Raw genomic sequence first — 25,776 nt, forward strand, 5'->3', positions numbered from 1 at the left:
ACAGCCTCATTTTGAATTACAAGATAGTGACATAAAGATTGACACTGCTTTGACTGATTTTTAGATTATTGAGATTACTTTGATTTTAAATTTTTAACTTTTTAAAACATTTGCGCCCTCTTGCGGTGTGGTGAGGGTGCGCTAAACGATTTTCCAAAAATTTATTAGGGACTTTTCATTCTATAGTATTTTATTTTCTCTATGGGGAATTTTCAAAAACAGACATTTATCGAATGCGACAGGCCGGATAAGAGACGAGTCTCTTATAAATCAAGGAGGCCGTGGTTTACAAACTGAAAAACGCCGCGCTCCGTAGCTTGGCGTCGCGTCAATCGATGTCGGGCAAGCCTATTCCTATTCCTTGCGAAGTGGCCTTTCAAACGAGGTGTCACTTGGCATACCCTTATACCAGGGCCCCATTCCACCAACATTTTTTGAAACTTTGCACTTTGCGCTTTTCACTTTGCCGATATTGAAAAGTGCAAACCTTTTACGTTCCACCAATATTCTTAACCACTATGCAAAAAAGTGTAAATTTTTATGTATTTGCAAAGCCAATTTACTTTTCCTTTGCAAAATATATTGTTGTTGTTGGAACGCAAAGTTGTTTGGCAAAGTGTAAAGTGCATAGTATAAAGCTGCAAAGTCGTTGGTGGAATAGGGCCCAGGTCATTATAAATGATTGTCCCATCGCAGCGCTGTTGCCGGATTCTTGTTATTATTGTAAACTTCTTTGTGATTAATTTATTTTAAATATTTACAGTACAGTTGTGAACAAAATAAAGTGGAACAAGTCTTGATGCAGATTTTTCCTAAATTTTAGTTGATTACAACCGGCTCTAAATCTGATGTTTTAAATTTGACACTTGTCAAAAAAAAAAAATCAAAAACGATCATGGTCCGCATTAGCAATTTACTCAAATAGCGAATAATTTATAAAGCTGGTCCATAAGGCGGATTGCTCTCAGGTACAATATCACCAAAAATTCCGTCTTCAATATTTTTAAAAATATTGAAAAACAATAAATAGAATTCCTGTGGCGGGACGAAGAGAGATTTCTAATTAAGAGCAAGATGCTTTATTAATCAAGACAATAAGAGAACATCTTTTTTACTCCGTTGTGGCGCTTTGGGGGAAGCCAACTTCCCATTCTGGGAAATTATTGAAGACGATTACTGCTTGAATTTTTACCATTCTATGTCCCGAAAATTAGCAGAAGTTGTTAATCGTAATGATGCAATGATAAAATATTAATTATTGTTAAGTTTCAAAATTCATGAAGTGTTTAAGAGCAGGTGAATAAAAAACTCCCAATTTATCGTACTTAAAAATTCGAATTTAATTTTAGATTTATTCAATATATCTTAATTTCACAATCATGTGAATATAAATGATCTCCTAGAGAAACAGTTACGAGCGAGAAAAATGTGTCCCATTTTATGTTGATCTTAATTTAATTGCAATAAAACATGATTGTGTTATTTAAACATTTTATTGAATTTCACAAAAAATGTAGCATGTAATTGAAATAAAGACACTAATCAATTATATATCAAATTTAGTAATATCCATATCCTAGAGAGCCATAAGCGTAAGGAGCAGCGTAGCCATATCCTAACGAAGAATATCCTAAACCAGCATAGCCTCCATACAGTCCCGAGTAGAACTGAGGTTCAGCTTTAGGAGTGGCAAGGGCAAAAGCCACAAGAGCCAAAAATACGAACTGTAAACAAATAAACAATTAATGCTTTATAGTTTAGTAATATTTGTACTTACAAGTTTAAACATTTTTATGTAGGTAAGTTTCGATAGTTTGTCAGCTGCAAACACTGGTTTAATTTCGGTTTAATGCAATATTTATATGAACAGAATGGGGGTGTGTCTTGTAAAATTTCACGATTCAGAACAGGAAATCACGGAACAGGCCTCCGAATGCTAATTGGGTCTACTTTTTAATTAGCATTAAACTTTGTTTATTGATTTAAAAATGTCATTTACATGTATTTAAATACTTAAAATATAAGACTGGTATTGTTTCAACTTACCTTCTCTTTAGTGGTGGGATATACATTGTCACATCTCCAAAACCATATATAAAACCTCATTCAATATTGGTTCAGCATAAAACGAGCAACTGTCATTACACAAGTAATTCAGCCAATCCGCAAAAATGTTCAAACTTGTAAGTAGCATTTTAGTCATGTTATTATTAGTGTTCTTATTAGTGGAAACATAATCAAATTGTCACAGAATTTTCCGCTGCTATACGAGTATAGCCCACATATTAATTAATTAATTAAACTATGTTAAACTATTTGAAGGTACAAAATTTTATCACAATGACCTATACGAGTATGTTTGACAAATTTTCAGTTGGTACTTTTGGTTGTCCTCGCTGTCGCTCTTGCCGCCCCTAAACCTGCCCCACAATTCTATAGTGGTCTGTATGGAGCGTATGGTGGGTTAGGATATGGCTATGGATATGCTGCTCCTTACGCTTATGGAGGATACGGGGGTTATATCCTTTAAAGCAATAAATATTGACTGATTCTTTTTACTAAATAAAGACCTATTAAACAGTTACCGATTTTTTCCTAAACCTTGTGATCTTAAAAAAATAGACAACATGTTACCTATATCTCGAGGTGGGAAATAAACTTAGGTTTCAGTGCGGTGGGTTTCAAATCACAACCCATGACAAATAATAAATAATAAAATATCTTTAAGAATAAATGGAGTACAATAATGGCACAACTAAAAAAAAAAAAACGATTCGGGAGTTACCTACTACAAGTTCCAGTGTGGCAAATTAGTCTTTCCAGCAGTAACACTGGCATATCTCAGACTTTAACGTTATATTACCGAATAGTAGAAGAAGTCGTTATTAACTGTGATGCTTCTATAACGAAAACTTTAAACAGATGTATGTATATCAAAACGTGATTTTTGAGCGATATGTCAATGTTCTCTAAAAAATATTGTAAGTACACATGAGATTATTTACAATCGTCTTGGACTAATAACGAATTTTAATAACCTTGTAAATTATACCGGTTAGTCTTGTCATGATCTTGAAAACATTGATTAATATTATATTTTATATTGTTTACTGAATTCCAAGGCAATACGACTTAAATTCATTTTTATTAACTCTTGTATGATCTTATAATATATTAATCGACTGGTAATACAATGTTTTTCTTTTGCTTTTCTTCTTTTGTCAATTGCGTTGCAGAATTTGTTAAATTACGTTCCAATTTTTTAAATGTCAAAAACAGGGGGGTCTTGGTCACGAAAGCGACAAGGTCCTGATGACGGCGATGGGGGTTTTGCTTTCCAACGGGTTTGACTCGAAGTCAGCTGGTTCTGCAAGTTCTGAAGGGGGATCGACAAATTTTTTATAGGTGAGAGTGGAGCTCAAAGTCGTAATTTTAACATTTAATTTTTTTGTATTAAGACAATTCGCTTTTTCAAAATGTTAAACCACCATACAGTGTGATTAGAAAAGGATGAGGACAAGTTGAATTTGGCGCCATAAATTATAGTGCGTTTCATTTTTTGCGTGTGGCAGTTTTGCTTCAGAAGCGCATCGCTGTCAAGATTTATCCATAGGTTTCCGTCAAACCAGGTTCAAAACCATTGTTTTGATTTCGTTTGTCAATTGTCACCAATTTGCAATTCCCCAGTAGATACGCCCATGATCATACCAAGCTTTATTTTTGCTGTCAATACTTGTTACCAACATGACAAATTATTCACTAGGCGCCAAATTCAAATTGTCCTCATTCTTTTTCAATCACACTGTACATAAAGCTTAAACATTTGGCTAAATACTGAAAATGTTATTTTGGGTTAAAAATAAAAAAGTAATCTTTTTGAAAAAGGTAACAGAACATTTTTGTGACAATTTACCCGTACTGCGAGAATATTTTTTACACAATGCTGCGTAAAAAGTCTTAGGAAAATTAAATACAGTATAACCCTAATAGCAGGAATATAAAGTAATTTGTTTTTATTAAAAATAAATTGATTCTTTAAATAAAAGCACCGTGCAATCAACAATTATTAATTAGATCAAAGAAGCCTTTGAGGTTTTGGAGGTATATGCCATTCACGATGTTTTGGCATAAGGGGAGGCCATGGAAAAAGTGCATTTAAGTTGGCAGTAAAGCTGTCTGTTGAATTAGGTTATGTTTTTCTAAGTTTGAGGTTATAAACTGCGTCATTGTCTAGTGCATTGTTGTCAGTTTTACTAGTTTGCAATAGAACAATACTCACATATTTTTAATCCAATTTAACAAAACAGGAAACTGACTTGAACAAACTACAGAATAGTAAGGGCCGGGACCGAAAGACAAAGTGACTCCTGTCAATTTATGCACCACTTAGATAACCCATTTATACAGTATCTTAACCAACCAATTAGTAACTTCTCAATGAATTTTTCATGTTAACCAAAACGTTCCTAGAACTAGATTGTATAAAATCTTGTACCTACTTATTAAGCCTTACGTTATTCGAATCTTTCTGCAAAATATTTACACACCCAACAAAACTATTCAACTTCCGTAATTCATTAGAAAATTCTGAATCATCATTACCTGCATGAAAATCCCAATCAAATTCCGAGTCAGATTCTCCTAATGAAATTATTATTAAAGGAAGAACGTTTTCAAATGAAAGATTTCCCATTAATTTTGTCCAATCTTCCAAAATAAGTTCTTTACAATATCTACAAAAATGTTGGCAAATTTCAGGAGTACATTTCAAAATAGACTCAAGCCACTCATTCACAACTCTATGGCGAAGTTATAATAGGTCTTACAAAACCCCTGTGCCATTTCAATTGGGTCGTTGTTTCTTCCTTCACTATCCGTGCTACATATTTATCTCGTACTCACCTACGATTCAATTTATACATAAAAAGAACTTGACTTCACTGCAACTTACTGAAAATATGTTCTGCAGTCTAATATAAACACCATCAATACGTTTTAATGTCGCTTAATTATGATTACGGTAAATTCGGCAACATGTTACGTTCATTTTGATAGGTCCGCATGTCAGGCACTTTAGTGACAGCAGAGATGACAGAAATCAAACATGTATCCAACTTTAAAAAATGAAATCATAGCCTCCCCTTATGCCAAAACATCGTGAATGGCATATAGGTATGTCAAATCTAGACGTTCAGATGTTCTGACTGCACGGAAGTATTTCTGGTTGCATATACCTGTATCAATTTAAATTTGGAAAATTTTACTGAAACTCGGCCAAACAGGCAACAGCGCTGTATGTCTATTCTTCGTTATTGAAAACACTGTTACGAAAGTAAGATGAATCTTTTCTGTTCTAAAGTAAAACCCATTTTTGCGTTAAAATTTGATTCATAGTAACAGTTGTTTGACGTTTATTAGCAAAGATACGACAAATCTGACACTGTCAGTCATAGCCGCTTCTTATATCTAAGTAATTGTTGATCGCCCGTATATAAAATGTAACATCTAATTAGCGCACGTAGGTGTATTGCGGCAACTGTTAACCACTAAATATTTATGTTTCCATGAACAAAGATCAAAGTTGCTAACTAGGTAAAACAGAAAGAATCAAAAGGTAATCCTGCCACTCTTATTTTTTATCTAACCAATGATAGTAATGAATTCGACTTTACAACTACCAAAATTCCTTCACCTCGGAGAAAATTCCTATAATAACTTCACTGTTCTTGGAGTTCTGCACTATATTTAGGTTTAAACTTTAAACATTATAAGCTGTGAAAACTATTGATTGTATGAAGAAAAGTATTGGACCTTTTTATAGAAAATTTCTTAATCGATATACTTGATAATAGTTGTTTCAGTCATATGGCTCCAATAGATAAGGAGATATTTATTAGAAGATTACCAAAAGCTTGTAGACATCTAGCTGTAGATAAATTAAGCTCCATTATTAATAATTGTTTTTCGACCAAATCAATCTCTTCTTTTGAGAATCTTTTGGTTTTTTCCTATAGAGATTTCAATGTAGCAGAGAAATCTGATAAGTCGTTGAATAAGCATATAAAAGAAAATCTTTCTAATTTTGAAGTACCTCAAATACGAACTGGTTATAAGAAACATACAAATTTATCATTAGCTAAGAAAGTGGAAGTAAAAGTAGCCGATTTTGACATCAAAGGAGCTATTAAATTATTGTCCTCGGATGACTCATTGGCTTCATTCAATGAAGATGTTGCTGAAGAACTCAAAAAAAAAACATCCTTCACCATCTCGCGAACTTTTTTTCCCGGACTCTTCCAAATCAGGAGACATTTCTTTAATAGTCAATGAGCAAAACGTTCGAGAAGCTATTAATTCCTTTCCTGCCGGTTCTTCACCAGGTTTAGATGGCATGAGACTTGAGACCACAATACTTGAAAGATATTATATCTTTGTCAGCGGGTGAAGCAGGTCAGCAGGCACTAAGAGCTTTAACAAAACTGTGCAATTTTTTATTGTCTGGTCAACTTCATAAGAAAGCTGGACGAATTAGACCGATCGCTATCAGAAACTGCGAAGATTGACCTCAAAGCTAGCCTGTTTTCAAAGTCGTTATATTGTAAATTCGTATTTATCTCCACACCAACTTGGAGTGGCAACCAAACTACGATGCGAAGCAGCAATTCATACCACACGAACGTTTGTTAATAACGACCAAAACCGTAGCAAAGTTCTTCTTAAATTAGATTTCAAAAAAGTCTTTAACTCAGTCGAACGGGATTGTATTTTAAAAGAAGTCCAATGTCATACGCCACTTCTTTACCCTTATCTTTATCAATGCTATAGAAATCCTTCAACTTTATTTTTCGGTAATCATTTAATTCCTTCTTCTGTTGGAGTCCAGCAAGGAGATCGCTGCGGTGCAATGATTTTTAGTGTTGCCATTCAACCAATTATTTTATCTTTGGATTCTCAACTGAATATTTGGTATTTAGATGATGGAACCTGTTACGTTATGTAATTTTGGAAATAAAACTGTTGTGTTATATTTCAATATAACGTTTATTGTGCCTTCACCATCTTGAACTGGTCTTGCTCAAGTCTGCAGGGGAGGTCGCCCACGTGTCATAGGCAACCAACAATAATTCCTTTTTTTTTTAAACATTATAATCTCTCATTCAAGCTGGTCGAGATGTAATTCGTTGAGATCTTCTCGGAACAAAACCACTATCGTTACTCTCTTGGACAGACGTGGTTTCATCACGATTTTCTACATTTACAAAGGATTTTCTACATTTATAATAGAACTTTCAGCTCGTAAGTCAACAATTTCAGGTTCTGTTGATGTAGGTAGTAGCTGGTACATTTGTATTATTACTATTTTCTATATTTTCAGGATTTATTAAACTAAATTCTTTTTTATATGGAACATAAGGCGCTGAAATCAAATGCCATCTATTTCTACGATAAGTCCCTGAATCTGTTTTAACAATATATGAACGAGGTTCATCTGTCTTTTTAACAATTTTACCATATTGTCTTAGATCAGTTACCCATACCGAGTCATTTTCCCCTAGTTCACTTAAATCTTTTACTCTATGCCTTTTATTATAGTTCCTTTCCTGCTTCTCCTTTCCCTTCTTTTGCGTCACTTTAACTGAACTTGTGTCAATTATTTTATTTAATTTTGAAGGCAAAAGAGGCACAAAAGTTTTTATTTTCCTGGCCAGCAAAAGCTCCGAAGGAGAAAAACCGCATTCAAGAGGAGTTGATCTGTATGCTAACAGAGCTAATTGCAACTGCTTTGTTTCCAAACCATCATTTTTTATTAAATTTTTTGCTACTTTAACAGCTGCTTCTACCGCCCCGTTGGATTGTGCGTAGTGTGGACTAGATACTCTATGATTGATATTAAATTCTTTTAAAAACTCTTGAAACTCCCACCTGAATTGTGGCCCCCCGTCAGTACAAACCATATCAGGAATACCAAACCTTCCAATCACTGATAACAAAGAATTTATTACCTTCTTAGTCGAAAAATCATTATCCAACTGGAAAATTTCTATGAATCTAGAATAATAATCGGTTATGACAAGAAACCAATTTTTACATTCGAAAAGATCTAACGCAAGTTTTTGCCATGGTCTGTCCGGAAATGCATCTTTTACGAAAGATTCTTTTTTATTTACTCTCACTTCTACACAATTATGACAATTTCGTATCAAATTTTTGATTTGTGTTGCTAAGCCCAACCACCAAACTGATTGATTAGCACGTGCTCTACATTTAACAATGCCTTGATGTCCATTGTGTATAAAATTTATTATTTCTAACTGTAAACTTGATGGAATCACTAGTCTAGTGCCTTTTAGCAAAAACCCTTCAGCCTGCGAAAAATCATTTCGATATTAATAGTACGGTAATAGTTCATCCGGTAATTTACTCTTCTCCGGTCAACCTAAATGGTAATATTCAATCAATTTCCTACAGACCGAATCGTTACTTTGCATTTCTGCAATTTTTAATAAATATTTGTCTTTACACGGTAATACTCTAATAACTTGATTTACAGGAACTTCGATTTCTGCTCCCAACTCTTCATCTGTTGATTGCAATTTTATCGGATTCCGCGATAAAGCGTCTGCTACCAGTAATTCAGTACCTTTGGTATATTTTACAGAGTATGTGTAGCGCATTAAGCGAATTCTAAATCTCTGTAGACGCGGTGTCAATTCGTCAAGATTCTTAGTTTGTAGTATTTGTACCTAATAGCGGCTTGTGATCCGTTTCTAACACAACATTTAACCCCATTATATACTCTTTAAACTTTTCGCACGCCCACGTAAGACCTAAAGCCTCTTTCTCGATTTGTGCGTATCTAGATTCGGTTTTTGTTAAAGTCCGTGATGCGAATGCAACGACTTCACGCACACCTTCCGAATTTACCTCAAACAACGCAGCTCCCAAACCAAAGGAACTTGCATCTGCGCTTACAATTATCTGTTTATCTAAGTCAAAAAATGAAAGATTTGGTGTTTTTGTTAAGATATGCTTTGCTTCATCTAAAGCTTTTTGTTGGGCGATTTCCCATACAAACTCTACACCCTTTCTTAGTAAAGCCGTTAATGGTTCTAGTAAATGCGACTTCTGTGGGATGAATTTATCTACAAAATTAATCATTCCCAATATCTGTAAAACTTCTTTCTTATTTGTTGGACACTTTCCCCGATTCAAAGACATTCCTGCGTCATAAATACGTTTCAAAACTTCCTTTAATTTTTCATCGTGATCCTTTCTAGTCGCCGCATGCACTAGAATATCGTCGATGTGAATCACAACACTCTCCTTTATATCGCTCAAAATACTCGTGAATTTCTGACTGAAAAACTCTGGAGCACAAGAGATACCAAACGGCAAACGCGTAAACATATATCTCCCGAAAGGCGTAATGAAGGTTGTAAAACGCTGCGATTCTTTATCTAACTTGATTTGGTAAAACCCTGAGCTAGCATCGAGTTTTGAAAAGAACTTTGAATCTTTTAACCTAGCTAACATAGATTAAACTTTCGGTATTGGAAAATGAGGTCTCAAAACACTTTTATTTAACCGAGTGTAATCACAGCATAATCTAATATCGTTACCTTTTGGCACCACCACAATAGGCGCAACCCAACTGGTGTGTTCCTCAACGGGTACGATAACTCCTAGCTTGAGTAACCGGTCAATTTCTTTTTGCAAAGGTTTTCTTAACGCAATAGGAACTACTCTCGGTACAGACTGCACGAATAGTTCTGCATCCGAATTAATATTTATCTTAATTTCGTCTTTGTAAACGCCTAAACCATTAAATATTCCTGGATACTGGACGGCAATTGTCTCAATGTTAAGATTTTCTAACTGACTCACGTGGCCCACTAAATGACCTTGACTGAATTGGATTAACTTTAATTGAGATAATCCTGTCCTACCCAATATAGGAACTTTCAAATTTCTAAACACATACTTCAGATACCGCCAAAATTTCTTTAAATTTAAGCATTAAATTGATTTTGCCTACTAAATCTAATTTAGAGCCATCTGGACCTGATACAACTTCTGTACACTGTTCTACTTTTTGATTATTATTTAGCAAATCTAACGACAAACAGTTAATATCAGCTCCAGTGTTTACTAGAAAAGGAACAGATTTCTTTAATTCTTTTACAAAAACATTTGCGTACCACCGTTTATTTATTCCACCTTTCCAAATGGAACCCAAAAATAGCTCGTTTGCTTCATTTCCATTGCTGCTTTCTACAGTGATGGACTTGACCTCCTTCTTTTTCCTGCATACTCTGCTGTAGTGACCCTTTTTTCCGCATAAATGACACTTTGCTTCTTTCGCCGGACATTTGTCTCTTTCATGCATGCGTCTTCCACAGTAACTGCATTCAACATTGGAATTGGATGTAGAAGGCTTGGCATTGACCTTGGAGTTTGATTGTTGCTTGCTGGTTGACCATTTGTTGCTAGACACAGCAGCAATCGTTTTGTTCTCCTGTCGTAACACCTGATTTTGCTTCTGCTGGTTTTAAGCTCTTCTTGCCATCATCACCACCTCGGCCAGCTGCACTTCGCCTCTCAATTGAATTGTTTCACTAGTTTTTGTGTCGGACATTCCCACTACAATTCTGTCGCGGATTAGTTCTTCTTTTAGAGCTCCGTACTCGCAATATTCAGCTAACCCATGCAAAGCTGTTACAAAACTATCCACGGACTCTCCCTCTCTCTCTGTTCTTGAGTTAAACTTGTATCTCTCGAAAATAACGTTTTTGTTTGGGATGAAGTACTTATCAAACGCCCTTCTTCTTCTGCAAATTGCAATAATATTTAATCACTCTCTTCTCCCATTAAATATAATAACACGTTTATTTTCTCGTCGTCGGTACGATTTGATAAACCAGACACGATATCGTTCGAAACGTTTCTTCCATTGTGTCCAACTTTCAGGCCTCATGAAGCAAAATTTTTCGGGTGGACTCACGTTTAAACTTAAATTTAACGCTGCCCCTGGAACGACTTCTTCAACTGCCATTTTTTTCTCACCACTGTTTTTTCTTTTAAACTTTCACCGCTGCCACCATGTTACGTTATGTAATTTTGTAAATAAAACTGTTGTCTTATATTTCAATATAACGTTTATTGTGCCTTCACCATCTTGAGCTGATCTTGCTCAAGTCTGTAGAGGAGGTCGCCCACGTGTCATAGGCAACCAACAATACAGAACCTTGGCTGATTACCCAGAAGTAGTTTTATCAGACTTTAAGAAAGTTATCAATTTATCCCGGGAAATCGTCCTTTAATTAAACTTTAACAAATGCGAGATCTTTTGCTGTTCCGGAGACACAAACACAAAGTCATTAAGGAATTTCAAAATTTAGCACCAGGTATTAAAATTTGTGACCGAGAAGCTTTATCTCTTTTAGGCTGTCCAATCTTTGATCAAGGTTTCAAAAACACTGTCAAAAAAACTACATATAATTATGTATAGTTGAAAATCTTTAAGACAAAGCTGAACTCCTTAGCCGACACGTGGCTTATACCTACTTTAATCAAGAATTGTCTTTTCATACCAAAATTTAATTTTTTATTAAGAACAACTCCATTTTGGAAATTTTCTAATTATGTTAATTCAGTTGATTCTTCTTTAGAGAAAATACTTAATTTACGTTTAACTGATTTACAATGGTGTCAGTCCCCTTTACTGCTTTACTGCTCCCTGCTTTCCTATCTTCAATTAATGGGGTTAAAAAGCTTGTTTCTTTATTACTAAACTCAAAGGATAATGAGCTTAATATTCACCATTATGATGAAGCCTTAACAGTCTGGGATGTAGAAAATGAGAACAACGAAAGACCAACAATTCCACAATTTAAGAAGAATTGGAGCAATATGAATATCAAACGAATAATTGCCAATGACTTAATCTTTAATTCACCTAGAGACTTGGCTCGTTTTAAGGCTTTGCAATGTAGAGAATCAGGATTTTGGTTACATGGAAAACCTTCTCCTAATATTGATAGTCTTTTAGATAACACTTCCTTCCAAATTTGTATTGGTTTAAGATTGGGTTATAATCTTTATACACCTCATAATTATTTGCAAATGCAATGCGAAAGTTGACGAAATTGGTATCCACGGTCTAAGTTGTTCAAAAAGCGGTGGTAGATTTTCCAGACAAAATGAAATTAATTCTATTATCAACCGGTTTTTGACTTCTATTCATGTTAATTCAACTTTAGAAACAAACGGACTGTCTCGGGATGAAGGAAAACGCCCAGATGGGAAGACTTTAGTACCATGGATTAAAGGTCAACCTTTAGTTTGGGACGTTAGGTATTATTGTAGATACACTTGCAGACAGTTACGTTTTGAAAACTTCTGAAGTTTCAGGTTTTGCCGCGCTGAAATGGCTTGCAAACGCAAACATAGCAAATATAGTTCAATTATTTCGTCAAATTACATATTTAAAGGTTTAGCCTTTGAAACTTTAGGCCCTTGGTGCAAAGATGACATTGATTTTATTAACGTCATCGGAGAGCGACTTATTGCGGAATCAGGCGATTCAAAATCAAAGAAATTCCTTTTCGAGAGGATTTCCCTTGCTATTCAATGTGGAAACGCTGCAAGCATTCGGGGCACTTTTCCAGATTTCGCATTATTATCGGAAATTGTTGTATTGTAAACCAAAAATGTTATGTACTTAGGTATGTACTTTTTGAAAGACTTTATTAAAAACATATTTTTGGCAGTGCTTATGTGCTGTAATATTTTACGGAGTAAAGGAAACTTACTGTTAACATATTATTTATAATTACAAAATGAAAATATACACCAATTTTCAGCTAGTTAGGAGAAAATTTCTAAGGATTATAATTACGAATGTATTTTTAAAATGAAAATATGATATAAGTTTAAAATAAAAACAAGTTGTCATAATGTTAAACATTTTATTTTCTTTGTCTGAATGTGTCAAATACAATGATATAATATTATGTTAGATTAAGTCCACACCCACATTTATAGTTAAGTAAAAAATATTACATACCGAAAACAATAATTGAAAATATTATATTAAAATCAATTATTATTACACACATAGTTTCGATGATTATACTATTGTACAACCCTACAACGAACATCTATACATTTGGAATTAACGTAAATTCCTCCGTAGTTTAGCCTGCGGTGGTATTTGCATTGTTTATGTAATGAGGGTGGTCAGTTGAAGGGACGAGAAGGATCAGTTTTGTGATTTCGTTGGCAGTGGGCCGTATAGGGTTAATGGTAAAGAGTGGTCTTTATGGGTGTAGACTATTAGGTGATATTAGCTTCAGTCACAAGAAACAACCGGGAAGCTAAATCAGAGCAACCCATTTACATTAAGTTAATTTATTAACTAAGTCCCTATACAACGGCCGTTCTGGATTACACATATGTCTGATATACCATAATCTACACCCATAACTAGAGGAAAAGGGAGAACTATAATTATTGAGATGAACGAATTACTTAGATGGTATTATATCGAAAATGATTTTATCCTAAATTCTTCACACTCTTCTACTGCCTGTTGCGACGAGTAGCTGGAAAAACAAAATGAAGTAATTAATTAATTATGTAGTCTCAGAGGAAACGGACAATGACATTATACTGAGAATTGTGAGTCTTTTTGTGACAAAATGAATAAACGAGGATGAATACGTAGGTACGTTTAAAAGCTGTGTGGGTGCTGAATAATACTCGACACATATTTCGACGAATCTCAGACCCCATTTCTCATCTCCCTGGATTTAAATTTGTTAATTTGAATTCAGTTTGAAACAGGTTGATGTGATGCTCTGTATAAATCGCACGTGTCTGCAGTCTATCCGCCAGAATCATCAATCATGTGGTTTGAAACAACATGGAAAATACATAAATAGCATCAAAAAGTTTTCCAAATAATGTGAATAATGTATGAGCGGGAATAAAAGCGCGCGAACTAAACGCAAATCTGAAACTAAATAAGATGGAGTTGAAGATGGTCGATACTGTTACCTTTACCTTTCGTTGGTTTGGCGCTTTTAGGTTTACATTTTTTTGTGATTTGCCTGTTCTGTTCACAACTCGCGTCGCTGTTAGGCTTCAACTTGTCGTTTCGCGTCATCAAACTTTGAGCATTACAGTCTCCCCAGGTTCCTTTTTCGTATCGACATGCTGAAAAAGATTTAACACTTAAATATTATTACCGAGGCAATTTAGGGGAAGAAGAAGATTTATAGGACTTAGGGAAGTAAAAGGTACGGAGAGGCAATTTTTTAGCCCTCAAATATACTAGTTTTATGTTGCAGAATACTCCACAAAAAGTGTATAAATCATTATGTTTTGACAAGCTTTTAAAAATTAAGTGTACATCTATTTTTAAGAATTAAGTGTATACCTATTTAAATAAATAAATCGATATGAATTTAGATGAACCAAATGAAGCAATATCTTTTATGGATTAATTTAGCTTTTTTGTTCGACACTGTCAGAATTTGAGAATTTTCTCCTGTGTGAACGGATTTTGATAAATGTCATAACACGTCAAAACGAAACGTCAAGCTAATTTTAAAAATTTTAAGCGATTTTGAGCCTTTAAGGGGCTCGTCGAACAAAAAAACGTATTCAAATCGTTTTTGGGTAAACTGGCCTACTCATGCCAAAAAGGCCCAATTTACACACAAACTCCTTAAATAAACTGCTATTATCGTTTATAGACATTTTTATATATCTATTATTTAGCATCATAATTTTTTAATTTTTCGATTTTGTTTTACCATGATTTTGAAGACAGTCTGTTGAACAAAAAATAATAAATGTCGTGTTTTATTTAGGTGCATCGCATGTTATTATTTTCTTTATGTTCATTTTTAACAGTATTCATGTACAGTTGCGGAATTAAAATTTCGGACACTATTTTTCTGTCGCTTCAACAAAATCTCTGTAACATTTTCTACTGTCATCATGACTGACATTCAAAAATTAAACCTTTCTGTGTCAGTCACCCAATCAATTTTGAATTTTTGAGATTTCAGTTAGTTGCACTGAGTGTAATTAAATCATCGCTTTGATATTGCCTACCCGTTATTATGCCACAAATGACAATTTTTGAATGCCAAAAAGATAAAAACACGACAAGAGTAAAAAATAAGGTTATTAACGTAAAGGTTGTTTTAGAGTTTATATTATGACATTAACAATGGTGCCCGAAATTTTAATTCCGCAACTGTACTTACTGTTATAATCAAATTGTTTAGTACTTATAGATATATTCGTAAGACACTTTCATAATCTACAGAAAATGAATGTAAACAATACTCTCTCTACGATCTCAGCAAACTCGTTAAGTTTTATTTTAGGATGCTGTAGACAGACAAGTGTTGTCAAAGATAGATTTTCCAAACCTTCCAATCCAAACTCTTTTAAATACTTCTCGTTAATTAAATTTCGCTCGATTTTGAAACGGATACGTTTCATTTTACGAACTTTCATTTTAAATAGTTCGACTACCTTATTTACCACAAAGAATTTTGCGATAAAAACCCGTCAATTGGACGACTAGGTTACTTATAAATTCAATCACGTCGCAAGATTTAGTACGAAACGAATTTCAATTCCCTTAAGTACGGTTTAATTCGGATAATCTTATAAGCATTTTCACATGTGGCCCCCCGTTTTTAATGAATTGCCATTATACTATGTGTAACGTGTTCATGTTTAATATAAAAGCAATTTTCCGTAATGCAGGCAGCAAGGCTCCATGTTATGAAGTTGCGGCAGAATAGGTTTCTTAACAAGGATGCGCGGTTCCGGATGTTACCTATAATGAAATAAAATCTGCGATATTCAGTAACGAGAATTTAACGTTGGCGGAAAAGAGAAAAACTTATAGGTACTTCTTCCCTGTAAATATTTCTTTGATCTTCTGTATCTTCCTCGACAGCAGACTTTAGTCGCGCACCTGCCTATCGATTTTCTTTATTATTGCTATGCTATAAATCTCGGCAATTTTTGTGATTAACTACACTTTGCTCTACCAGGCAACGATAAATGCGCTTGGACAAACCTTGTGCTCGAGCGTAATTAATTTTTTCATGAATATTAAAAAACACGTATGTAAATAACTATTCTGCATCCTCGAAATTCTAACAGACAATATGAATTTTTTACACGAATGGTTATTGATGTTCTGAAATAAGAATTATTTTTTAATTTATAACACACGTAGATTGTTTATAATGGAATTAACAGAATGATTACGTGGACTGAAAAATTAATGTGTAACGTTTTTTTTTTTTGTTGAAACGATAAACGCAGATAATGATAATTTTGACAATAAAAGTGCAGCCAATTATCATCGAAAAACGCCCCTAGGAACCAGGATGGAGGCTACTCTATTTGATATACTAATTTTAGTGAAACGAGTGTAACATGCTATTTTTAACTTATCCGACCAAAGGAAGGTAAGTTATTGTGATCGGTCCAAAATTTCGAATTGCTAATTTCATCAGATCTTTACGTTTTGAGGTCCCCTGAATACGTTAATGAAGTTTTTAGAATGATGTCTGTCTGTGCGTCTGTCTGTGCGTCTGTCTGTCCCACTTTTCGTTCTCCCACGATTACTCAAAAACGCTTTGACCGATTGCTTTCAAAATTGACCAGTACAAACTTACCCATGGTCTCTCGAGTTGAAAAGCTTTTGGTGTCAATCGGACCACGGGGGGTGGAAGAGGGTGGGGGTAGGTAGAAAAAATAATAAGGGAACATGGAAATTTGACTTTACCGTTTGAAAGGGCATCTGTTTTTATGTCGGAAACGATGTTTACCATTTGCGGATATTTCCAATATGGCGGACTTATAAGGTTATTTACGTCTTCATAGATCGACGGCGATAACTGCTGAAACTTTTAACAAAATAATCTCGGATCTTGCCATTGGAATTAACTCTGTAATAGTAATCACCAAATAGAGTTTGGTGCCAATCCGACTACGAGGGGTGGAAGAGGGTGGGGGTTGCTCAAAAAAATAATGAGGTAACATGAAAATTTGACATTACCAGTTGGAAGGGCATGTGTTTTTATGTTGGAAATGATATGTACTATTTGCGAGAATTTCCAATATGGCGGCTTATAAAGTTATTTACGTGTTTATAGTTCGGCGGTAATAATTGGTAAAAATTTTAACAGAAAATTAGGTAGGTATCTCGGATCAATTCAGATTGGTTTAAATTGATGTCGGGTAAGTTACTAGGCCGGGTCTTCGACTCGGCTCCATCCCAATTTTTTCTAACTACTATGGCTTCATTAATTTATTTTTTTTTTATATAAAATAATTATCTAGTGACTTTTATTTTAATGGAATTGGGTTGGTATTGACGAAGCAATGTCATTTCATTGAAAATAAAATTCCAAATTGTCTCCCAAATGTTGTTACCCCCTTAATAGTTTATTTTGATCCAAAACATGGATTCAAGTTCAAATGACATCATATTATTTAACACTGAAATTTACTATCAATACCAACCCCACATTCAATAATCACTAGAAACGATGCTATAAAATTGATCTTTGTGAAACTGTTTTCGGTGTCACAAAATGCTCGTTGTGACACCAAAGTATAATCTGTTTCAGAATCAAAAATCCACCAACGCTGCATTTTATCTCGAAAATACAACCGACAACGTCGCCAACTTTTGCTTTTAGTGTGTTGCAAGTGTCAGAAAAAAGTGGAGTTATGAAAGAAAACTGTTGACAGTCGTTTAGGTCGTAATTCATCGTGTTTTTTTATTCTCATTTTATTATATCACTCAAAAGTTATGATATGGTAGCTACCACCTTTTTGTACATAATAATTATTTTGTGTTACGTAAAAAACTCAATAGTTCAATGTCTAATTTTGGCGGGAGCTTGGGCCAATCCAAAAAAAATTAAACTTATTCTAGGGATTTCTTTTTTCTGACAACATAATTCAACAGGTGGTGGATTTTTGATTTTGAAACAAATTATAGATAAAGTTTTGCATTTACAATACTCATTACTAAACTTCAACATTTAAAAGATCCGACATGATAAATCGTATTTTTTCTTTTGTAGCAAAATAGAAGAAACCCAATAAAATGTGCTTCTGTCTTGGTTAGTATACAAAAATAAAAGCAAATTCAACTTGTCAACTGGGTACGGTTCTGTATAAAAGTGGAACCGTAAATAAACGACATAAGAAGTCTCACATTCACAGCACGAACTGAGCGACGGACGATTCAAAGCGACATACCGGAGATGGTATATTATTCGTCTAAAAGGCGTAATTACCTTTCTTGCATTTCTTCTGAATGGTTTTCGTAGATTCGCACGTTGTCTGGTTACCCTTCTTTAATGTCAACGTTCGCGAACGCATGTTGGTCTTTGAGTCGCATTCCGACCACGCTCCTTTTCCATATCTGCATTCCTCTGAAACCAGCATAAAACAACAGATAAGAGCAAGACCGATTACTAAATGTTAATTACTTACTACTTTATAAATTATTATACATAATGAAGGTATAGTTTTATACGGACGTGATAATGAGTAAATAAACAAATATGTTTCTATTTGTATAAGATTTTTTCACAATAGTCCTTTGAATGCATTTTAAACAAGGAAGCTATAATGAGGTATTTATTCTATACTCCATTCTTTATCTTGGTGAGTGGTCGATGCGATCAAGCAAGCCATGGGTAGCTTTGTAAGTTTTACTTTTTCCACCAAATTTGTGTGTCGTGTAAATCAAATATTAACTGTCATCGCTGTCATTCAGATTCAGAATCTTCGTCAAGCGTTCATGTCCAAATCTCACGATCTTATGTCGCGAAATGTAAATATATAAGCCGTACACATCGATTCTTAAATTTAACCGTTCTCGATATGAAAATTATCGGCGTCCGTCGTCGTTCAATCCGACCGTCGACCGAACATTATTCCCGTCCCGTGCTGGGCAATATTGCCCAGAAGTTTGGGTGTGAGAAATTAACCGGATTCTTAAACCATAAACCGGACTAAATTTGACCGGAAAGTGTGTGGCCGGCCTAGAACATTTTGAAATTTCCAAGCAAGTTATTAAAATTTTAGAAAACGATGCGATATGAAGATGACACGTTTGAGGTTATGTCTCGGTCGTCTCGGTGCGTACGAATGATGAGCAATTTAACCCGGAAAATAATAAATAGAAAGAGTTTGCGGCGTCTCTGTAAGTACATTATTGTAATATTTGAATATTTTTCAACATCTACCAACGCACTTTTCCATTGGAACTTTCAAAGATCCCTAAATTCAACTTGACGGCTGAAAATTTCCCAAAGTCCACTCACCAAGATAAAGAATGGAGTATAGACATTCGTATCCCAAAATATGTTAATTATCTAAAATTATCATTTTCACGATAAACTGAAATCAACAACTGCAATAAGTGACACCACTCGAAAGTGACTTTTATACTGGGTGCCCCAAAATTCGCGGAACAACTCAATGGGGCAATGTCAACTCATGTTAAAAAAATTCTATACCTCTTAAATTTGAAGATATGGGGGCTCAAAAGATGCAGCTTTGATCTCATTTATTTTAAATATTAAAAAAGATTTTGACTATTTATCTTTTACTAGCCAGTAGCATAATAATTCTGAACGATTGTGATCAGGTTTGCAATTATTTTTTTCGTTACTTCCAGCATTTCCAAATATACAGTGCATTTTTTTTAACTGTTGCCATAGGGAATTGCATGGTAAAACTTATACCCCCTGTTAACTTTTGTTCTGATGAAAATATTCGAACCATTTTTGGAACAAAGTTGGAAGATTTTTTAAACTATCGGATAGATTACAATTCCATATCTTAAACTGTCGAAAAAGTTGTGAAAAAAATATTTTACAGTGGACCGGAATAATAGTACGTCGAGCGGTCGCCAGAATAGCGTCTCTGTCGGCTCAACCAGCACCTGACCAAATTCCATTACAGTGCGACATTTACAAAATAGTCGAAGAAAAACATTTTGAACAATTCCTTTGATAATTTCTGTTAATTTATTGAATTATTTGTGCGTTAACGTTATTACGTTTTGTTTTTTTTTTTTATAAAGAAATTTAATCATAGCCACGAGAAGATCTCGCTATTTATTTTTTAAATGAACGACAAAAATCAAAAGTGGGGATAGGCAGTTGGTGGTTGAGCCGACAAGGACGCTATTCTGGCGGCCGCTCGACGCACTATTATTCCGGCGTGGTACAAATATTTTTTTCACAACTTTTTCGACAATTTAGGACATTGAATTGTAGTCTGTCCGATAGTTTAAAAAATCTTCCAACTTCCAATATTCAAACCATTTTTGGAACAAAATGGTTTGAATATTTTGATCAGAACAAAAGTTAACAGGGGGTATAAGTTTTACCATGCAATTCCCTATGGCAACAGTTAAAAAAAATGCACTGTACAGGGTGTTAGGGAATGGTCTCCCAAGAATTTCAGGGTGAGTTTATCAGGGAAAATGTGGTCGAAAACCTTTATACGGTTTTTGGATAAATTAAACCGTTTTGTGAAAATAAAAAAGGTTCCCTGCTTTTTTGGGACTGCTGAAATATTGCTTTGTGCACGAAAAAAAATCTTATAAATTTCGACTTATAAATGATTGCTTGGTAACGATTTGAAATTTACTACTGTCAAAGTTTACATTTTAATTTGATCTATCTTTTTTCCGTCACCTGCGAAGACTACAATCGTTTACAATGCCCTAATATTCTATCGAGGAGTATGCAGATATGTATTTTGTGTATGGGAATATAGCGGAAAGGCTTACTGCTGCTGTCCGACGGTATGTTAATGCTTGTATTTGGACAAACGGAGGACATTTTGAACATTTATTATGATTTTTTTTCAATACAAATACAAATAAATAAAGTTACACCAAAATTAACGAATCTTATTAGTAGTATTAGGTGGTTAATGCTCGATTTCAAATCCCTTTAGAGGTTGATCGAGATGTGGTATCACAAATAAAGCTGCAGAAATAATTTCAGTTTATTGCAGTAATAAAATAGGACTTACTTCAAGGTTGCAGTGAATCTAGATAAATATTTCGAATGAATTATTGATTTTCACCTTAAAAAAGTGCAATCCTGGTAGTTTTTAATGAGATATTATCCAAGGGAAGTATTCAACACCGAAACGTCATTGTGACAATAGGTACCCGATAAAATCTGACAAAGGCATTGTTGTCTTTTAGTTGCTAAGCAATTAACTTTCATTTCAGAACTTTAACTATTTATTTAATTATTACAACAATAAAATGGTGCAAGAGCTCCCAAACAGTGGGGCACCATTTTAAATTTTTATCTTTGAGAAAACCATTCATGTTGGGAAAAATGGTATTAAGGTTTTCGACCATATTTTCCCTCAGAAACTCACCCTGACATTCTTGCGAGACCATTCCCTAACACCCTGTATAGTAATTTTATGTCCGTTTTACCTCAAATAACGGACGGCAACATGGCTTTGATTTTTCTCTCTCATTTCCATGGATACAACAAAAATGAAATATTTGCAGACAATTGGGATACATAGAATGTTTTTAAACGTTGCCATATTTAGTGTAAGAAATAGGTCCACATCTTCAACAAAAAAGATTGATTTTTTAAAACATTTTTACCTGATATTTAATAATGACTACTTAACAACGTACTGCTAAGTTGTTCCGCGAATTTTGGGGCACCCAGTATACAGTGTGAACATTAAGTTTGGAACAAAATTCATGATAGTGTTATAATAGATTCACGATGAATGTGGATAAGGGATGGCTGTGATTTATTTTTATCATGTTGAATAAACTGACTCAGTTTTATATTTGTTCCTGTCAGAAATATGACATGACTGGGTCATTGTTTACTTTACCTACTTGTGGAATTTCCGCGTTTTTTCTGGCTGGACAACCTCAGGGCGTCCTCCTACATCGTTTCCCACCACTCAAACCTTGTGCAAATGAATTTTCCTTGCCCTTTAGTTATACTAGACATTGATGCGACCTTGACGCGACCTTGAAACACAACAAGAGAGAAAAACAAGGGCATTTGCACAAAGTTTGAGTGGTGGGAAACGATGTAGGAGGACGCCTTAAAGGTGTCTGGCCAGAAAAAACGCGAAAATTCCACAAGTAGCTAAAGTACACAATACCCATGACTGTTCCGACATTCAATTCAAATTTAAATGTTGTCTAATTTAATTTGATTAGAAAATTCTGGATAGAGATACGGATGTTCAGATAATATTCCTGTTCCAAGATTGCACGAAATGATGAAGCGGGTTTTCTTGTAGGTAAGTCAGTCAAAATGACAAGTTTTGTAATAGCAGAAAGTCAGGTTACGAATACTTAAGGCTCACTTTACATCTCAACTCAATGGAATGACAAGTGACGGCCAAAATTCCGTGGCCGTAATTGTACCTACCCAAACGATGAATGAAAAAAATTGATACCTTACATAACAATCAGTGCTAAAATCAGTGAATTTATTCTCTAAAAACTCTTCAAACAAGTAAAATGATTTTTCTATCAGATATCTATTTGATTTTACACAACAGCATCTTTTCATTAATGGTTTTTGTTATTTTTGTAGGAAGTTTGTTAAAAATGTTTATGCAAAAATAATTTATACCATCCCTGGATTTATTATTGTCTTAAAGCTAATGGCTTCGGCTCGGGTGTGGTAGTCATGAAATGCACAAAGAGTAGGGTAGGAATCAAGATTTTTTATAACAATCTTTTTGAGAAAATGACAAATTTTACTTCAAAAATTTAATTCAATTTTTAATGTAAAAATTTTAATTGACCTCATACAAAAACAAACATCTTAGGTTAACAATAAAATTTAATGCAAATGTTGAAATTGTACCCCGCCAACCATTTGGCACTCACCGATACTTTGCACACTGCGCTCAATAATATCAGGGTTTATTTGTTCCATTTTAGCGCAAATTCTCTGCAGTAAATCTTCTAAATTGTTTGGTCTATTAAATTTTAAATAATCCCATACAAAAAAAAAAATACATACAGGTGTCCCAGAGTTGCGAAAAAGCTCGATAACTTGTTTGATATTCAAGATATCAACTTTTTCTTTTTTCTAGATGATAGCTACGCTTCTACTGCATATTCGGAAAATATTGCGGTATATATACAGGGAGGTACGAATTTTCGAAGGGACCCCAGCAATTCGAAATTCTGGTAAAAAAAAAGCGCCACTGATCAAAAACGATGGCAGATAAATAAAAACGACCTGTATAAATTTGATTAATAATTTAGCATAGAATTCAAAAATAAAATCAAACTGGGTAGGTTCCGTTTAAAAAAACATAACTTTAGTGTTTTTACAATATTGAGACACACTGTGTATATACCGCAATATTTTCCGAATGTGCAGTAGAAGCGTATCTATCATCTAGAAAAAAGAAAAAGTTGATATCTTTAATAACAAACAAGTTATGGAGCTTTTTCGCAACTCTGGGACAGCCTGTATACAGGGTGTTCTCGAAGTTGACGCGTTCCTTGTAACACGAGTTTATTCTTAAGAATTTTAGCCTAAATCTTCTTAGTAAAATGTTTGTATTAACGGAGATAATTGATTGCATATTTTTATTGTTTTCTAAAATTTTGAGTCCGATTCTGTCCATTTCTCCGCTGTACTAGATTAATAACTAACCTAGCCCAGAATGGTGTCTTTCCAGAAATCGCTTTGCAATACTCTCTGGACGCTGCAGATGCATTCTGATAACGTGATAACATTACCCATGCATTTGCAACATATCTGTGAGCTCATTATTTTCCTAATAATAAAGCCATTTCGACTAATTAGATGACAACTCTGACAGTAGTTTTGATTAACGTCCATTCTCATTTGATTTTTTTTTTTGTCAATTCCAATTTCTAACAAATCAGCGCAAATTTGAGCAGGACCGGTTTCAAAAATTTCAAAAAAATTAACTTAATGTATCTTCATTGCCGTACACATTTTACTAAGGTGATTTTGGCTAAAATTCTTTAGAACAACGCATACTATCACATGTTAAAAGGAACGCCTCAACTTCGAAAACACCCTGTATACAAATTAAAAATTAAATTAAATTTTTGAAGTAAAATTTTGTCATTTTCTCAAAAAACTTGTTATGTATCTCTATTGAAACGACAGAAATACAAAAAACAAAAAAAGGCACGTTTATTTATTGTTGGTTAGTTTGCGGTTATTTTATGCTCCTGTCAATTTGACAGTTTTTAATTTCTTTCACTTATTACGTTGATTACAAACATAACCTTTCTAAGCAATTGTCAACAAATTTGAAAGATAATACAACGACTTCTGCCATTTGCCGATCCAATATTGAATTAACAGATGTGCCAGTGCTACTTAATGCTACAGACAAGGCTTTTTGCCATGTTGAAACTTGTAGTAACTCAAAAATAGTTTTTTTTAGTTGTGCCACAATTGCAGCTTGTGAGCGATATGTGTGCCAGCTGCAGCCAAAATTTATCTTTGCGGTTGTTTTTCTCTTGTAGGAATAATTTTTGAGTTCTCGGAAATCGTTTCTGATCTTATAAAGGCAAATTAACACCATATGTAAAAATACTAATATTAATCGTGCTCATGATTGCAGTCCACATTTAAATCGAGGCTATCAACCCCACGTTTCAGAGTGCTAATGCGGTGCCGAGGTGTTGATGGTCAGTCGAAATGCTTATAGAATAAAAAATATTACAAATACAGCATTTGTTGTCAGATTACACTTAACCTCAAATTTATTATAGTACTGGTTACCATTTGTATGAATCTAATTTCATGGCAAACCGCGATCACAGCCATTTATAAACACCCTGTAGATAGGTTGATAGAACCAGATACCTAAGGTATTACTGGCGACTTTTTAATAAAATAAGTTTAATTTCAAACAGTTTTATTTTTTATTTTTCCCCACACTTTGCAGTAATGCCGAAGGACTTTTATGCATCCCTTACAAATTGTGTTGGTGTGTTTCGCGAAACTAGCTCTGTGACTCATAAAAAAGGTGCTGGTAGACCAATCGTTCGTTCTAAAGAAACCGTGACACGAAACAAGTTGAGACGGACGTGTTACAATCCAAGACCACCTTTCACCAAGATGATTTTTGATATCCCGGTATAGTAAATCATGTTACAAAATGCTATCAGTGGAGTTAAATGAAGGGCCCGTTTGTGCTTAGAACAAAATGGTGAACATTTTCAGCATATGTTGTAACATAAAATAAACATTACCATTGTAATTTTTCTCTTAATCCCTCGAATCCTTAATTCGCCATTTTCTGTTTTACAATTGTCATTAAATGTGACGTTTGTCGCGACAGTTCAAAACTAGACATGCCTTGACAGTTCCAGCACCAACTTTAATAACAAATTCAATGGATGGCACGATATCATCTGAGATTTTTTTCAATTTTCTAACATCTTTTATTTTGAAGGTACAAGGCTAACTAGATTTTTTTTTAATTTCATATTTTTGAAAAGAGGTATTTTTTTTGTGAATTCAGTGATTAAAACATGCATATCTTATTTTAATCGAAACATTGTAAAAAATATCGAATTAATTGAATTAGTCTTAAAAATGTTGTCTAAATCTATTGCTAGTTCTTTGTCGCCTGTATTTTGTCCAAAAATAAATAAATGTCAATAAAGTGTAAAAATTAGACATTTAACTG

The 25,776-nt window shown here is 34.1% G+C and overlaps 1 protein-coding gene and 1 long non-coding RNA gene across 4 annotated transcripts in view; both read right to left on the bottom strand.

Annotated features, from left to right (window-relative positions):
* Window positions 1–1,474: 1,474 nt before the first annotated feature.
* On the bottom strand, window positions 1,475–4,966 carry LOC138133148 (uncharacterized). 2 transcript variants are annotated; one of them, XR_011160260.1, is made up of 4 exons: window positions 4,952–4,966; window positions 4,603–4,902; window positions 1,778–4,466; window positions 1,475–1,724 (listed from the first exon to the last, which is right to left on the bottom strand). It is a non-coding gene; the product is annotated as an uncharacterized lncRNA (long non-coding RNA). The 2 variants fall into 2 exon arrangements; XR_011160261.1 differs by lacking the exons at window positions 4,603–4,902; window positions 4,952–4,966 and having other exon boundaries at window positions 1,778–1,946; window positions 2,047–2,061.
* A 7,988-nt stretch (window positions 4,967–12,954) lies between these two features.
* The window catches only part of miple1 (midkine and pleiotrophin 1), a 46,967-nt gene continuing 34,145 nt past the window's right edge, over window positions 12,955–25,776 (bottom strand). Inside the window, exons 3-5 of one of the 2 annotated variants that reach the window (XM_069042496.1) lie at window positions 18,351–18,488; window positions 14,065–14,217; window positions 12,955–13,604 (exon numbers count right to left, since the gene is read on the bottom strand). In XM_069042496.1, coding sequence (XP_068898597.1) covers window positions 13,582–13,604; window positions 14,065–14,217; window positions 18,351–18,488 — 314 coding nt within the window. In that variant the 3' untranslated portion in view covers window positions 12,955–13,581. Of the gene's footprint in view, window positions 13,605–14,058; window positions 14,218–18,350; window positions 18,489–25,776 lie in introns of both variants that reach the window. The other variant, XM_069042488.1, reaches the window with a different exon arrangement.

Source organism: Tenebrio molitor, chromosome 1, assembly GCF_963966145.1.
Source record: "Tenebrio molitor chromosome 1, icTenMoli1.1, whole genome shotgun sequence".
Classification (NCBI taxonomy): Eukaryota; Metazoa; Arthropoda; class Insecta; order Coleoptera; family Tenebrionidae; genus Tenebrio; species Tenebrio molitor.